This window comes from Hyperoodon ampullatus (assembly GCF_949752795.1).
Source record: "Hyperoodon ampullatus genome assembly, chromosome: 7".
Classification (NCBI taxonomy): Eukaryota; Metazoa; Chordata; class Mammalia; order Artiodactyla; family Ziphiidae; genus Hyperoodon; species Hyperoodon ampullatus.
The window spans coordinates 60,988,264-61,005,844 of NC_136920.1; the positions used below are offsets into that span (position 1 = coordinate 60,988,264).

The window sequence follows — 17,581 nt, forward strand, 5'->3', positions numbered from 1 at the left end:
ATGATATGATACTACAAATCTTTGTGTAACCTTATTCCATTTCCAGATTTGTTATATGACTCATTTCCAAATCAGAAGATCATCTCTGCCCACAACAGCAAAGTTGACAGCTTCCCAAGACAAAAGGAACATCAAAGAAAGTCTTAGTTAGATCTGGATCCCTCTGGGGTGGTAATGGAATGACAAGCTCACCCAAGAGTAAAACAAAACTTGCCACCCTGCAATCCCTACTCGTACAGGGAATCTTTCCTCTCAGGGCCCCACTTATTCATTAATAAACTTTTAGTGAGCACCTAGTCTATGCCAGGTACTAGGTCAACATTAGGATTTAAAAAAAAAAGACAATTCAAATTCAGCACATAAGTAGTGAGACCTATCAAATAAAGATGAGAGTTTTCATTTTCAAATCAATAGCCTACATAAACACCTTGTCAGATAGAAAATATATTTAATTCTGAACGTGAAGTATGCTATCAAAAAACATGCATTTCCTTTTTTCTTTCTTTTTTTTTTTTTTTTGTGGTACGCAGGCCTCTCACTGTTGTGGCCTCTCCCGTTGCGGAGCACAGGCTCACGGGCCCAGCCGCTCCGCGGCATGTGGGATCTTCCTGGACCGGGGCACGAACCTGTGACCCCTGCATTGGCAGGCGGACTCTCAACCACTGCGCCACCAGGGAAGCCCTACATGCATTTTCAAAGGGAGTAAAATTACTTCCTAAGGGGCAGAAAAAAGAGATATAAGATTGTTTATGGCCTTCCAAAGGTCCACGGTACATAAACAGACACAGTATATATGTGGTATTAAAATCTCATGGGGTGAGAAGATAATTTTTAAGAGGAAAAAGGTCTACAAAGTCTCTCTGGGAAAGAGGGAGTGACTGATTAAAAAAAAAAAAAGGCTGAAAAACACTGATTTAACCCTTAAGTATCTTTCCCATCTTACTTAATAGATAAGAAACAAATACACAAAATTTGATATTCATGCTAACCAAGTCCACTGCCTCAAAACCATTCTTTCATCAAGTACAGCCAAAAAGAATTATAGGTAGAATGATAATCATTACTAGGAGTGAATGAACAACCCAACAAAAGGGGTTATAAAACTCAAATCAAAACATTAATTTAGGAATTGGTACCTGACAAGGACCTATCTCTCTCCTTCACATAGTTCATATTTCCATGAACACATATACTTTCCAATGGATGCTTAATGTAGCCTCTTTCTCCAGTACACGATCATTAAAAAACTCACTGAAGGGCTTCTCTGGTGGCGCAGCAGTTAAGAATCCACCTGCCAATGCAGGGGACACGGGTTCGAGCCCTGGTCCAGGAAGATCCCACATGCCACGGAGCAACTAAGCCCGTGTGCCACAACTACTGAGCCTGCGCTCTAGAGCCCGTGAGCCTCAACTACTGAAGCCCGCAGGCCTAGAGCCCATGCTCCACAACAAGAGAAGCCACCACAATGAGAAGCCCACGCACCGCAAGGAAGAGTAGCCCCTGCTCGCCACAGTTAGAGAAAGCCCGTGTGCAGCAACAAAGACCCAACTCAGCCAAAAATAAATTAAATAAATAAATTTATTTTAAAAAAAACCTCACTGAAAAACTGTAACTGCTGACTTATGGCAAATGACCATATGTTTGTACTCATCTCCCACTAGATATCCAGAGCCTAATGTTGCATCTGGCGCATGAAATCCTTAAAACGAATATTTCAACCACTATTTCCCTTGGTAATGAAATGAACTTTTCATATATATGAAAAGTTTATCTCAAAATATGTTGAATTTGTTTGAAAACTTAATTAGGTAGCTATAAAAGACAGTTAAAATAATAGAAATAATGTTTCTATTAAACGAATTTAAAATTTTCCAGCATATCTCTGAAAAGTAGTATAAGGTTTGTTTTTCTGTTATTCAATCTTACATATATTTCCCAAATTTCTTCCAATGAACATGTATTCAAAAATACACACAGCTATAGGAAAACTAATGAACAATCCCCCAAATCAGAGGCTTCAACTTCCACTGAGAATCATTAAATCTCAAAAAAACAACAAAACACAAAACAACAACGGAAAGTTAAAAAAAAGAATCATCTAATCTCACCTGTTTACTACTTCCCTGCTTGAAACCTGGCCTAACAGAATGTGTTATCTAAAGCAAATGTGTTTTACTTATTGTTTCTCAATTATTGGTGAGGTAATCCAAAGAAAATGATTCCTTATTTTGAAAAAAATCTACCTCCATTAGAGAACCAACATTCTGCACAGTACTGCTACTGCATGTGCTGAATGCCCCATTTTATCCAAAGCAGGGAGTCAAGAGAATATAAATTAGTTAAGGCAATTTACATACATCTCTTCCAGGCATCTCAACCCAAGTCCTTGATTTCCCTTTCCCTCTGGAACCTCATATCAAGCCACAGCTTACCTGAGAATTTTAAAATATTCCCAATAATATGAATCAGGAGAATGTGTGGTATAGTCAGTATAACTTTAAGAGAGTCAAACCTGCTTTTTATATGTACCAAAATTGGAAGTGTTTGTATTGGTTCCTAAAGTCAGGGTTGGTTTGTTACCAAAGAGCCCGCCACTGGTTGTACCAAACGAAGGAGCACTGGTTGTGCTGGTTCCAAATGTAGTAAGCTTGTTATTGCCAAACAGGGTCTAAAAAGAACACAACACAGGAAAATATTAAGTAGTATAAAGATACACTCCAAACAGGAAACAGAGGTTACCTTAGGTACACTGGATTGAGTGTGTGGTAAGGGAGAGAAGATGTCATAATTTTTATAAAAAAGGTATAAAGAAGGATGAATAAGTATCAGAAAAACATACTAATCTGAGCAAGATTAACAAGACAGAATGCTCCTGGCTTGAGAAGTTAATGGTAACCCCTCATCAAACATAATATTTCAGTGAGACAAAGAAAAAACAACAACAACAAGGCAATCAAATATTTTTTACCTGGTAACAGAAACGTTATCATGTATTTAATGTGCCAGTAGAAAGAGTTACAGTAAAAAGTTTAAACATGCTACAACATGGATGAAACTTCAAAACATTATGCTCAGTAAAAGAAGTCAGTCACAAAAGATGTGACTCCATTTATATGAAATGTCCAGAATAGGTAAATCCATAGACAGCAGGCCTGAAGTGACTTGGGGGAAATGAGAAGTGACTATTAATGGGGATGACGTTTCTTTTTAGGGTGACAAATATGTTCTAAAATTGACTATGGTGATAGCTGCACTATCTGTGAATATGCTAAAAACCACTGAATTTTAAACTTTAAAAGGGTGAATTGCATGGCAAATGGATTATATCCCAATAAAGTTGTTAAAAAATAACTTTCTGAAGCATTAATTTTCTCAATTTCTCACCTCAAATAAGAAATAATAGATTTCAATCTCCATGAAAACAACCACATGATTTGGTGACTTTTCCTTTTTTTTTTTAAACTGAAGTTCAAAGCTTGTTATAATGGGTACATAATACAGACATATAGTTTCTCTAAGTGGTATTTACTATTGTTTTTTAGGTCAAGTGTATTCCTATATAGTAATTTTTTACTTAAATGACTTAACAAGGAAAAAAATTCAGTTAAGCCTCCAGTGGCATGAAGACCTTCAGAATACCAACAATTTTAACAACTTGATCACCACCAAAAATATTTAATTAACAAATATGATACCAATTTATCACCCAAAATAGAAGTTAGAAATAGGAATTTAAAATTACCTGATTTGGGGCTTCCCTGGTGGTGCAGTGGTTAAGAATCTGCCTGCCAGTGCAGGGGACCTGGGTTTGAGCCCTGGGCCAGGAAGATCCTACATGCCACGAAGCAACAAAGCCCGTGCGCCACAACTACTGAGCCTGAGCTCTAGAGCCCACGAGCCACAACTACTGAAGCCTGCGTGCCACAACTACTGAAGCCCACATGCCTAGAGCCCGTGCTCCGCAACAAGAGAAGTCACCACAGTGAGAAGCCTGTGCACCACAACGAAGAGTAGCCCCCTCTCCTCGCAACTAGAGAAAGACCACGCACAGCGGCGAAAGCCCAACGCAGCCATAAGTAAAAAAATATTTATTTATTTAAAAAAGAAAAAAAAAAAAACCCCTGATTTTAAGAGCAAAAGCACCTCAACTTAAACTCAACAATTTAACGGGAGTGAAATTTTACTAAAAGAAGTAAACTCCACACAAGTATTGAAACAAACAAGTTTTAAAAAGAACTTACTTTTTGAAAATAAACCTATTATAAGTTGCCTATTTTTAAGTTACCAAATAGCTTTCAGTTACTATCAGTATCAAATCATACACTATAACCCAAAAAAATACTTGAAGACAGACTTTTCTTTCATTTTTTTAAAAATTCAGCATTCCTTTTTTTTTTTTTTTTAATTAATTAATTTATTTTTTTGGCTGCGTTGCGTGGCTTGTTGGATCTTAGTTCCCTGACCAGGGATTGAACCCAGGCCCATGGCAGTGAAAGCACTGGGTATTAACCACTGGACCACCAGGGAATTCCCCAAAAGACAGATTTTTCTTAGAAATTCCTTTAACAGATTTATACACATCTTCAAGTTATAGTTAACTGCAAAAACCTACCGAACCAACAGCACCAAATCCAGTACTGGTCTGCCCAAAGAGACCTGTTCCTGTTCCAAATGCTGTCCCAGTGCTGGTGTTTGTAGCTGTCCCAAAAAGACCTCCCGGCTGTGAGGCTTGTGTTACTCCAAATAAACCCTGTAAAAGGTAATCTAGATTACAAGAAAACCTACAATAGTCAGTTGTCTTTAAAAGTCTTAGATTATTAATAATAGTTGCCATTTTTTTAAGTTTATGTGACAGACATTATGCTAAATACATAGAACATTTCTTTTCTTCACAACAACCCTGAAAAGCAGGGCCCTTTTCCAAAAGAAAATAAGGCTCAGAGCAGTTAAAAACTTGCCCAAGATGTCACAGCCCCTAAGTGGCAGGACCAGAAATTCGTTATCTGTATCTAAGCCTGATGAACAACACAGTCCTGGACAGCTATAAAGACTTAGTATACTAACTCTTGTGCTCTAAGAGATAACAGGGTTGCCACACAGAAAACAAAATGCCATGACAGGGTGCTTCATTTTCAGAGTTATGCCAAAAGAACGTATTAATACTGAGCTGGGGAATGGACTTTGAATCAAATAACTGAAAATAATCGGCTGAAAATAATCAAGTTAATCTGGACAAAGGCAGTAGTGTAATGTTAAGTCTTCATTTGTTATGAGAAACTCACAATTTCAAATAAGCAAAGTTTGTATCATCCAATGTTTAAAGATTTTTTTATGCATTAGTCAACAAAAGAAAAATATTGCATTAATGGGCTACAGCTGAATTGAGAATTCAACGTAGTGTTTTAAACAGCTTTATTGAGATATAATTCACATACCATAAAGTTTACCTATTTAAAGTGGACTATTCAGTGGGTTTTTTCTATGTTCAGTGCTATGCAACCATCCCCACTCTAAATTCAGAAAATTTTGATCACTCTAAAAAGAAACCCTGGACCCATTAGCAGTCACTCCTCATTCCTAGGCAACCAACCACTAATCTACTTTCTGTTTCCATAGATTTGTCCATTCTGAACATTTCATATGAATGGAATCATACAAAACGTGGTCTTTTGTGAATGGCTTCTTTCACTTAGCATGTTTAAAAGGTCCCTCCATGTTGTAGCATTTATCAGTACTTCATTCCATTTTAACGGCTGAATAATAGTCCACTGTATGGATATACTGCATTTGTTTATCCCTTCATCACTGATGAACATTTGGGTTGTTTCCACCTTTTAGTTATTATGATCAGTTGTATACAAGTTCTTGTGTTTTCATTTCTCTTGGGGGAAATACCAAGGTGTGCAACTGCTGGGTCATATGTTAACTCTACATTTAGCATTTTGAGGCATCGCCAAATTTTTCCAAAGTGGCTGCACTATTTTATATTCCAAACAGCAATGCATGAGGGTTCCAATTTCTCCAAATTCTTGAAAACATTCATTATCATTGTCTCTCTTTTTGTTTATAGCCTTCCTAGTGTGGATATGAAGTGATATCTCACTGTGGTTTTGAAATGCAGTTTCCCTGATGCCTACTGATATTGAGTACCTTTTCATGTGCTTATTAGTCATTTATCTTCTTTAGAAAAATGTCTATTCAAGTCTTTAGCCCACTTTTTAATGGGCTGTCTTATTATTGAATTATAAGAGTTCTTAATTGTTTGGACATAAGTCCTTTGTGAGATACATGACTTGAAAATATTTTCTCCCATTTGCAGGTATTCTTTTTGCTTTCTTGATGGTATTTCCTTTGACCCATCAAAGTTTTTAACTTTGAAGAAGCCCAATCTACTTTTCCCTTTTGCTGCTTTTGCTTTTGGTGTACTATCTAACAGATCATTGCCTAACTCCTTTTCTTCTATGAGTTTTATAGTTTTCGCTCTTACATTTGATCCATTTTAAGCTAACTTTTATAGTTACCACAATTGTATAAAGAAAAGGTCCAACCTCGTGCTTTTGCATGTGGAAAACCATTATCCCAGCACTCTTTGTTGAAAGATTCCCTCCATAGTGAACTGTTTTAGTACTCTTGTTGAAAATCAATTAACCATGAGGACTTGTTTCTGGACTCTCAATTCTAGTCCTCTGATTTTATATGTCTAGCCTTATGCCAGTATTACACTGTCTTCATCACCCCAGCTTTCTTTTCTTTCAAGACTGTTTTGGCTATTCTGAGTTCCCTTCTATTCCTTTTTGAGTGTTTTTATTATGAAAGGTTGTCAAATGTCTTTTCTCTACCTACTGAGGTGACAATATGGCTTTTGTACTTTATTCTACTTTATGGTTTATTACATTAATATGAAAATATGTTGAACCAACCTTCCTAGGATAAATCCCACTTGGTCACAGTGTATAATCCTTTTTATATGTTGTTGAATTCAGTTTGCCAGTATTTTGAAGATTTTTGTGTCTACCTGTACTTTTTTTTTTTAAATCAGGCAAAGTATCTCTAATTTTAAAACCAGGTATATCCCAAGGATTCTAATCAATAAATCATACCTCAAATTAACCTTTAATTTTATACTTCCCTAAAAGAGTCCCTAGAAATAAACTGCTAATGACTATAAGGACTTTCTCGTCTACTATCTGGACAGAAGTAGCAATTATGCAACATGGCTCTAAGTTTTAGTTCTCTCTTATTTATTTTAATGAACTAAACTTCTTTGCCTGACTCCACTTAAGGGAATGAGCTGAAAGAACCTTCTGAAATAGAGCCAGTAGTTTATAAATATTTTCTTCTATATTCTGTAGAATGCCTGGAGTCAATGTCCTAAGGTATAGCTTCAGGACGGCCAATTCTAGCACACTAAGCAGCAATTAGTGATGAGAAAATATGCCCAGAAAGGATAAGTGACTTGTTCAATAGCCTCTCATTAAATACAGAGTAGAGTCTGGACTAGAATCTATGTCTTAACTATTCAAAGATTTTGCTCTCTTCCCTTTACTACACATACCGTCAACCCTTAAGAACTGCAGTAGAGACAGAACTTGTTAATTTGACATGATTAGAAGCCTCATTACTTAGCTCTACAAATAAGACTTGTTTCCTTACCATGGTGTTGGTGCTTGGCTGCCCTAATGTGTTGGTATTACCAAAGGAAAAGCCAGTGGTCTGGGTGGTTATGGCCTGGGCAAATGGTTTGCTGAAGAGGCTGGTAGCCTGCTGATTCTGTTGGCCAAAAAGACCACCTGGATTTGTTCCAAATCCAGTTGTACCTTTCAGGAAAAGAAAAGGAAAAATAAATGGCAGGGGGAAACGCCAAACCTCACATTATCTAGTTACTTCAATAGTCTACGTTACTGATTATATATCTAAATTACCCTACATTCATTCATTCCTCAAACTGGATAACCACTTCATTTTCCACCTTTCTTCACATAACTCCAGATTTGGTTCAGACTCTACTTTCTACAAAAATACTGACCCGGGCTTCCCTGGTGGCGCAGTGGTTGAGAGTCCGCCTGCCGATGCAGGGGACACAGGTTCGTGCCCCGTTCCGGGAGGATCCCACATGCCGCAGAGCGGCTAGGCCCGTGAGCCATGGCCGCTGGGCCTGCGTGTCCGGAGCCTGTGCTCCACAACGGGAGAGGCCGCAAACAGTGAGAGGCCCACGTACCACAAAAAAATAAAAATAAAAAATACTCTGACCCCAAGAACCTGGGCTGGGCAAAGTAATCTTCCTTTGTGACCCCACAGCTTTTGGTCTATTTTTAGACACTTAAAGTCTTAAAGACACTACACTTAAAGTCTATGTGTGTATTTTTAACCTTGTTAGACTAAGTTTTTCTTCAGAACAGGGGCTTTCTCTTTATAGCGATATATCCAGCATAGGGTGTGACACAATAACAATACTTAATAATGGCTAAACTAAATCACAGAATACCAAAACTGAAAAGAATGTAAATGCCACTTAAACGTGTATTCATTTGTGTATTTGTGTATGTAACTCTATAGAAGGTTACCCCCCAAAATGTAACTTTTGCTTGTTTCTACAGAAGCAAACTGGTGGCTAAGGGGGAAAAAAAGAAAAGACCTTTGGATATGTACGTTTTTGTATCTCATGAATTTTAAATCATATATGTATATTACTTTTGCAAAAATAACACTTTTATAAAGTAATTTAGTAATCATCTTAGACTCCCCTCTTTCACATCCCACATAAATCAATCCATCAATAAATCTCATCGGTTCTACATTCAAACTGGCTCCAGAATCTGACACTTTTACCATACCATAGCACCATTCTCTGCAAGCCACATCATCTCTCATGTGGATAGGGCAACAGCTTTTCTACCTGATTTGTTTCCACCCTTGCCCCCATACACTCTACTCTTAATACAGCAGCCTTCAGAATGATCCTTTATTCATAATCACATGACTTATCTAAACCTTCTAATGGCTTCCTGACTCAAATAAAAATTCAGATCTTGACACTGGCCCACAAAGGTCTACAAAATATATTCCCCTATATCCTCCAGTACTTCCCCTTGTCCTCTCCCCTTTGGCAAAAACTCAGGATTTCTAGACTTCTAGTTTCCTCCAACTGGAATATTCTTCCCCCAGAAATCTGTACAGCTTTATGCTTCACCTTCTTCAGACAGGTCACTGATCAAACACCACCTATCAGTGAAGCCCTTCTTAATCATCTGCACTTAATACTATATTTCTCCCCACCCCCTGCAAACATACCAGGCATTTCCTATTCCTCTAGCACCCCTGAATCATTTTTCTCCAGAGCACTTAAGCACAAAAATGACAGTTATGTTTTACTTTCAGTTGTCTGTCCCTCCTCAATATGGCCCAATATGATGTCAAGTGCTTACTAGTTCCAAAGCCTGTTTTGTTCTGACCATAGGCAAAGCCTGAATTTGTAGTGGAAGAACTGAAGAGTCCTGTTGCACTGGAGGTGGCTGGAGAAGACCCAAACAAGCCAGTCGTGGTACCTGCTCCCACCTGGTTCTGCGGGCCTTTCCGGCTGGCCTGATAATCCTCTAAACGAAGTTCCTAGAGTAAGTGAAAACATATTCCAAATTAATATGCAGCCAAAAAAATTATTTAGGAGGCTAAATACATGAATTTAGTATTCAATTTCTATGTTCACATAGGAACCATGATTAAAAAAACAGAAAACTATGGAATGGTTAACTTACTATCATTACAGAAAAACATTTTCAACAGTGTATAATGGACATTAAAATCCATACCATAATTACCATAAAACTACAGGCCAAAGGACCAACCATATCTTAATTTCAATTTTCTTCTATAGACAATAATACTTTCATTTAGACAATAATCTTGTCTACTCCCACCCCAAATGTAAAGATTAGCTGATTAAAAGATGGACGATTCTGAGGAATTCAGAAAACTTAGGAAAAGAAGAGATAAAGTTTAACAGTTTTGTCTCACAAGTAAGGGTGTTTCTGTATACTCCAAAGAAGCAAGCACAGTTTGGGATGTAAAAGAAGCAACAGCAACAACCAGAGATGACAGTCAAAATGTACAACGAACTATCACCCAGCAACGATAATGAACAACCTATAACTTCACACAACAACATGGATAAACATCACAATGTTGAAAGACAAATTTAAGAGTATGTAATATAAGATCCCATCTATGTAAAATTCAAAAATGGGCAAAACATGGGCAGTCAGGATAGTGGTTACCTTTGGAAGGGGAGGATTGTGACTTTGGGGGCAGGGCCCAAAGGGGACATCAGGGATGCTGATAATGATTTACTTATTGTGTTGCACACTTATGACTTTGCATGAGTTTACTAAAAACACATGCATGTGCACACACTGCCCAGTGTAGTATGAGCAACAGCCAATCAGAATAGACTATTAGTAAAACTATACCCGTACATACAAGCTGAATATCATCCTTGCCTACAACAAATATCTATAAATAATATATTAATAAAAAAAATAATTGGGTTAATCTTAATTTTTTACATAAATTCTAAAAAATAATCAAAAACATTTTAAAAAGCTGCTTCCCAATAGAATCAAAAGGTTAGGGTGATACTCTGCAATGCATTTTACTGACCTCTAGGGACTTGCTTTCATATTCTTTCATAGCAGTAATACACTGGTGCTTGGTACTGATGTTAGTGCTAACTCCAGCTTTAACCATAGTATCTGCACCAGTTGGAGGCTGCAAAGGAAGATAAAGGAAAATCTGAAAGTCTAAAGAAAACGTTTAAGTTCAAGCTTTATAACCCTACTCTCCCAGACACAATTCTTCAACGACCGAACTCTATAACCAGTTCCCTAGGTTCTTTACTTAACGGGACAGTTTTAAGAGTGCTTGATTAAATACACTGCATTCCTGATCTCTCCCTGTATCAAGGTTATCTGCAAAAGTCAATCTCAGAAAGTTATCAAAAACCCAGGGATTAATCCCATAACCAAGCTATCCAATTATCTACTAAAATACACTTAATAATATATGCATAAGGGAAGCTTTATCCAATTTACCCAATATATACATTTAAACCTCTATTTCTGAGTTCTAATTCCTACTCTGCTCTGAAGTGTCTGCTTTGTGACTGTTGTTGCATTTACGAAATATGGAAGCCTGGTTTTTCCCCCTATAAGCTTATGAGGCAAAAGGCACTAGTAACTAAAGATTCCTACTTGTATTTTTAGTTTTCTCAATTACTGTACTTTCCAAGAGACAACACACAGTATTTTTCTCTATCATTTATATTTAACTTTATTTTAAATTCAGGATTCTAAATTCAGTATTATGAATTCACCACCCTGCCTAAGAAATTCTTCATTTTCTGGACGAATTTTAACAAGTTTTGCCAATCCCTATTTTTGCCAGAGATTTCCATTAGACTAACTGCACTGCCAGCCTATCCTAAGTATCTCCAAAACAATCACATCAAGTAGTATCTTACATCAAGTGGTATTCCATGTATTTTCATAAACAAAATCTTTCATTCTAACCCTCTATCCAACTTCTCTCAAAAAAGCTGAAGAAAACACAAAACTCATTTGCTTCATTTTGCCATTTCACCAACAAAAGTTTTATTTCTAATTGGCACACAGAAACTGATGAGTTATTCCATACAGCTCCTTAAGGAGGCCCTATTTTCAATGATTTTTACAGTTTGCCCCATCATTCCTTCTTTACTTCTGTAAAGAATGGTCGACGATTCAGAGGCCAGTTATGAACACAGTAAATACAAGCTCAACCTGATACTTCTTTTTTTCTGGCTGCACCGCAAGGCTTGTGGAATCTCAGTTCCCTGAGCAGGGACTGAACCCGGGCCACGACAGTGAAAGCCTGGAATCCTAACCACTAAGCCATCAGGGAACTGTAATCAACTACTACTGTAATCAACCTTGTAAATACAAATTTAATTGGTCTGAGCATAATTCAAATATAAATTATAATCTAGATTTATGTTTCATGACTCTTCCTGTCTACTATACAACTATTCCCAGATATTGTTCTTAACACATATTTCAGGAAGAGTGAGACTAAGCTATGCATAACTGGAAAGAGAAGAAATTTTATGATTCCTCCTACAAAAAAACATACAGGAGACAAAAGTATTCCACAAAGATCGAAAGACAATACTTACGTTAAACTTAATAGTAGTCCCAGTAGGAGCAGCTGTAAAACTACTTGGCCCAAAGAGGGAGCCAGATGTGCTACCAAAAGGATTAGAGGTGGTATTTGTAGTTCCAAAAAGTCCCCCGCTGCTGGTACTTGTTCCAAAATCTATAAATTAGAAACAAAAATGGGATGGTAACAGTAAGGAATTTAACAATCTGTAAGCTATCTTGGAATTGGCCTGTGGCATTAGAGCAGCATTACTTCCAAATCCTCAGGTTTTCTATCTTTCAAATCTCCCTAGCAAGTACCTTCAAACAGATATTTCATACAGACACACAAAGTTCTAGGCTCACAACTTCGAAGTGAAACAAAATCTGAATCTTTAGTCAGCTAAGTGTCTGTAAAGTCCTTGGGCATACTTAGACAACAAGTTAGAAGAAATAGTATTCTGTTTCATTAAATATTTTATCTTATTTCTCTTGGTAGGACCAGATGCTCAATGAACTTGTCTTTCTGACAATGCCTTACCACAACAGACCTGAACAAGAGTCACAGTATATTTTATTTACATATATTATTACAAACACCCACATATAACCAAAAAGTTTAAAACAAACAAATGGTCCCATTAGGGTAACCACACATAGGTTAATATAAAATTTCACCCAGAAAAGTAATTTAGAAAAATTAGTAGGCATGTTGGTCATTTATAGAAATAAATCTACTTTCCCAAATAACTGAGTTAAAAAAAATTACATAACAGAGAATTTAACTGTTATCTAAGGAATGTATTTTTCAAAATATAAGATACTACTTCTAAAGAAATTACACATATGGTACCAGAAATAGCAGTAAGCAATACAAAGTTATTTGCCAATATTTAATATTAAGTGACATCCTAATACCAAGTTAAGAGGAATGTGATTTCTCACTGGCAGTCAAACTATTTCTTTTCTAAAAACATGTCCTAATATATAAAGTAAATAGGCATATCTCTTTTGAATTACTATTTTAGATTGCATCTTATATCGTCATGGTTAAATATTTCAACATCGCCTCAAACAACTTTCCCTTTGTAAAATACTGATAGCTGGCTAACACTTATTCTACCATACTAGTGCTGGGAATGGCATCAACTCACAGGGCACACCTGTGCAACTAGCAGTGTTTCTGCCTCAAAGAACTGTGTGGTGAAGTATCCCTGGGCCACATTTAGACTTAAAGAGAAAGAAGCCATCAATTAAAAACACCTGCCATGGCTAAGGAATGGAGGAGTAACCATGTCACATCCAGTACTTACCATTCCTGCTTCAGTCTCTTCAAACCAAAAGCGAAACAAAGGCAGGAAGGTGCCCCTGCAGTATACTACAGTTAACTACACATATTTCTCCTTGAAATTCTCCCTTCTTGACACCTATGACAGTACTCTGACCTGGCTTTTCATCTTATTCTCTGGTCATTCTATATCAGGTACCTCTTCCTCTGCATATTCCTTAAATACCAGTGCCCCTCAGACTTCCATTCTTGAAGAGATGTACCCCTTCCCTTCCAGCCTATTAAACTTTTCAATACCATTTTGAAGTTTTCCTCTCCCCATGTTTTTGCTATGTGGTGAGAAAAGGAGGTGGGTGAACACAGGGAAAAGAAGAAGACAGAACACATTCAATAAGCAAATCAAATTGTTAGATGTAGAAATCCAATGATTTACTACTTACTCCCAAAGCCTGTTGGTTTATTTTGTGCAAAGGCATTGTTTTGGGATGAGAAGAGACTGGTCCCTGTGTTTGCAGTTCCAAACAAGCTGTTTGATGTTCCTGTTGATGTGCCAAACCCAAAGCCACCGCTTGTGGAGGTAGCTGGCTGGCTAAATGAATTGGTACCAAATAAGCCTCCTGGAGAGATAGAGAGGGGAAAAAATGGGTTAAACAGACTGGAGTCACTAAGTGAAGCCCTATACCAGCTATGAATAAACCAACTGTATTCCAAATAAAGCCCCTACCTGGTTTGGTCTGTGAATTTCCAAACAGGCCTCCGGTATTGTTGCTAGAACCAAATGCAGATGTTCCAAATGCCCCTCCACTAGTAGTGCCAAAACCAGTATCTGATAAAGCAAAATCCAGGGTCAGAATAAAATCTAAACCAGGTGGCCCAAAAAAAGAGGATTTTAATATTTCTTAACATTCTGCATTTGAACAGGACCACTGGTCTAATCCAAAAACTATTTTTTCAAAATTCCATCAGACTACTTATAACAGAGCTGATATTAAGCCACACTTTATTCATTTTCCTGGGTAAAGTAAGGAAACTTAAAGTTAAAAAGCTTATAACTTTTCAATAAGTTAAAGATCTTGACAGGTTTAAAAAAAGAAGAGTGCCAAGCTACTATGAACTACAGACAAAAATAATCAAAATTTGGGTTTCCTGGTGGCACAGTGGTTAAGAATCCGCCTGCCAATGCAGGGAACATGGGTTCGAGCCCTGGTCCAGGAAGATCCCACATGCCACCGAGCAACTAAATCCGTGCGCCACAACTACTGAGCCTGCACTCTAGTGCCCACGAGTCACAACTAAGGAAGCCCATGTGCCTAGAGCCCGTGATCTGCAACAAGAGAAGCCACCGCAATGAGAAGCCTGCGCACCGCAACAAAGAGTAGCCCCCACTCACCGCAACTAGAGAAAGCCCACGCACAGCAACGAAGACCCAACACAGCCAAAAATCAAAAAAAAAAAAAAAAAAAACAGAAATAAAAAACTGTTAAAATTTTCTCCAGACACCGTACACTCCACAGTCTCTGGGATGAATGGTCCTTAATTAGAGGAGCACATCAGAATGACCTGGGAAGTTTTCAAAATACACATGTTCAACTTCCAATCCCAGAAATTCTAATTCCATAGTTCTATGATGGGATATATGTATTTCGGGAAAAAACCTCCAAGAGTGACTCTGAGATAAACAACAAGGTCCTACTGTATAGCACAGGGAACTATTAATGTAGTCAGTATCTTATAAAATAAACTATGATGGAAAAGAATCTGAAAAAATATATGTATGTATAACTGAATCATGCTGCTGTACACCAGAAACTAACACAACATTGTAAATCAAGTATATTTCAATTAAAAAAAAATTTTTTTAAGTGACTCTGGGGGCTTCCCTGGTGGCGCAATGGTTGATAATCCGCCTGCCAATTCAGGAGACATGGGTTCGATCCCCGGACTGGGAAGATCCCATATGTAGCAAAGCAACTAAGCCCATGCACCACAACTACGGAGGCTGCGCTCTAGAGCCCATGAGCCACAACTACTGAGCCTGTGTGCCGCAACTACTGAAGCCCGCGCACCTAGAGCCCGTGCTCCGCAACAAGAGAAGCCACCGCATTGAGAAGCCCACACACAGCAACAAAGAGTAGCCCCCGCTCACTGCTACTAGAGAAAGCCCACGCGCAGCTACAAAGACCCAACTCAGCCAAAAATAAATAAAAATTTAAAAAAAGTGACTCTGGACTTCCCTGGTGGTCCATTGGTTAAGAATCCACCTGGTGGGCACTCTTGGTTAAAAATCAAGAACCTAGATATATAAAATAGTTTAAGAAAAGGTCAGGAGACACTTGTAAAAATTTTCTCTAATATTTTTGTTAGGAATGATTGAGGTTTGGTAGTTATGCTTTTTAAAAACCTTCATGAATTAAGGTTCCTGGGATTTCCATTAAAAAACTGTTCAGATGCGCCACTTAAAAAGAGAGGGATAGGGCTTCCCTGGTGGCGCAGTGGTTGAGAGTCTGCCTGCCGATGCAGGGGACACGGGTTCGTGACCCGGTCCGGGAAGATCCCACATGCCGCAGAGCGGCTAGGCCTGTGAGCCATGGCCGCTGAGCCTGCGCGTCTGGAGCCTGTGCTCTGCAACGGGAGAGGCCACAAAGGTGAGAGGCCCACGTACCGCAAAAAAAAAAAAAAAAAAAAAAAAAGTGAGAGAGGGATAAAAACAATATCGGGAAAATGCTGATAGCTGAAGCTGGGAAATAAGTACATGAGAGTTCATTATGCCATTCCTTGTGTTTTTGTGTTTAAGTATGAATTTTTAACAAAAAGTTTAAAAGTGAGTGAATAAGGGTGCTATAGGCAACTAGTGCCATGTGGAGTGGAAGGGGAAATGGGTCTCGAGGGCTGGTGGGAATTAGGGACTCTGACATTTTAACCGTTGTTTCTTATTCACAGAGCAAATCTCAGAGCAGTTATTCAGTAACTGCATTTTATTTTATTTTATTTTTTTGGCCACGCAGCATGAGGGATCTTAGTTCCTCGACCAGGGATCCAACCCGGGCCCCTTGCGGTGGAAGCAGGGCATCTTAACCACTGGACTGCCAGGGATGTCCCTCAATAATTGCATTTTATTTTTTAAAAGATTTATTTATTTATTTTTGGCTGTGTTGGGTCTCAGTTGCGGCACGCGGGATCATCGCTGCAGCTCGTGGGCTCTTCACTGTCGCAAATGGGCTTCTCTCTAGTTGTGGCGTGCAGGTTCCAGAGCATGTGGGCTCTGTAGCTTGTGGCACACAGCCTCTCTAGTTGAGGCGTAGAAAGCTCAGTAGTCGTGGCACGCGGGCCTAGCTGCCCCGCGGCATGTGGGATCTTTGTTCCCTGACCAGGGATTGAACCCGTGTCCCCTGCAGTGTAAGGCGGATTCTTTACCACTGGGCCACCAGGAAAGTCCCAATAATTGCATTTTAGACTTCAATATTTAAAAAAGGATTTCCTGGTCTGAAAATTAGTAACAAAATTATAAATCTCTGCCAAAAGAACCAATTAATAACAATAAATACCTTCTACTGATGATCAGAAAACCATGAAAACTCAGAACTTATTTCTCTTTTTTTAGAAAATTTTAACAAGATCATATCCTGGTCATTTTTCAAAGTTATTATAAAGACCAAAGCATAAATTAATTCCTATCTAAAACTACTGGAGTGGATTTATTCTTAACAATAGCTTAAGATTTTTCTCCCTCATTTGTTATTTTTTAAAACTTACTCTGCCCAAATGTTGAAGCTGTGCCAAAGCCACCGGTGCCACCCCCAAAGGGTGTTCCAAATGACTTATTAAACATCTTCAAAATCTTCAGAAAGCTGGAAAGAAGAAAAAGATTATCACTTTTTAAAGACCACAGAATGCAATGGAATTTTTTCCAGAAAAATGTATCATTCTACAAATTTAGTTAGGCCTATTCAAACTATAGCATAACATTCACTCTCATTCAATACCCTAAAACTCTATATGATAAAACGGACTTCGTAAAATTGAGCTGAATTGAATTAGTATCATAATGTGAAGTTAAACTTCATATCCCATCAACAACCATCCCTTTAAAACAATGTTTTTCGACCTTTTTTAAAAACCTAAGCCTCCC

General features: G+C 38.0%; 1 protein-coding gene across 7 annotated transcripts in view; it reads right to left on the bottom strand.

Annotated features, from left to right (window-relative positions):
- Positions 1–17,281, bottom strand: part of NUP98 (nucleoporin 98 and 96 precursor) — a gene marked incomplete at both ends in the record, with an annotated part of 86,985 nt that extends 69,704 nt beyond the window's left edge. For 3 of the 7 annotated variants that reach the window (XM_079707447.1, XM_079707448.1, XM_079707444.1), the window contains 9 exons: positions 2,581–2,668; positions 4,613–4,750; positions 7,654–7,817; positions 9,426–9,606; positions 10,654–10,761; positions 12,203–12,342; positions 13,893–14,069; positions 14,177–14,278; positions 17,206–17,281. In XM_079707447.1, the coding sequence (XP_079563573.1) occupies positions 2,581–2,668; positions 4,613–4,750; positions 7,654–7,817; positions 9,426–9,606; positions 10,654–10,761; positions 12,203–12,342; positions 13,893–14,069; positions 14,177–14,278; positions 17,206–17,281 (1,174 nt within the window). Of the gene's footprint in view, positions 1–2,529; positions 2,669–4,612; positions 4,751–7,653; positions 7,818–9,425; positions 9,607–10,653; positions 10,762–12,202; positions 12,343–13,892; positions 14,070–14,176; positions 14,279–17,205 lie in introns of all 7 variants that reach the window. The other 4 variants (XM_079707443.1, XM_079707449.1, XM_079707446.1 and 1 more) reach the window with 3 other exon arrangements.
- Positions 17,282–17,581: the final 300 nt, after the last annotated feature.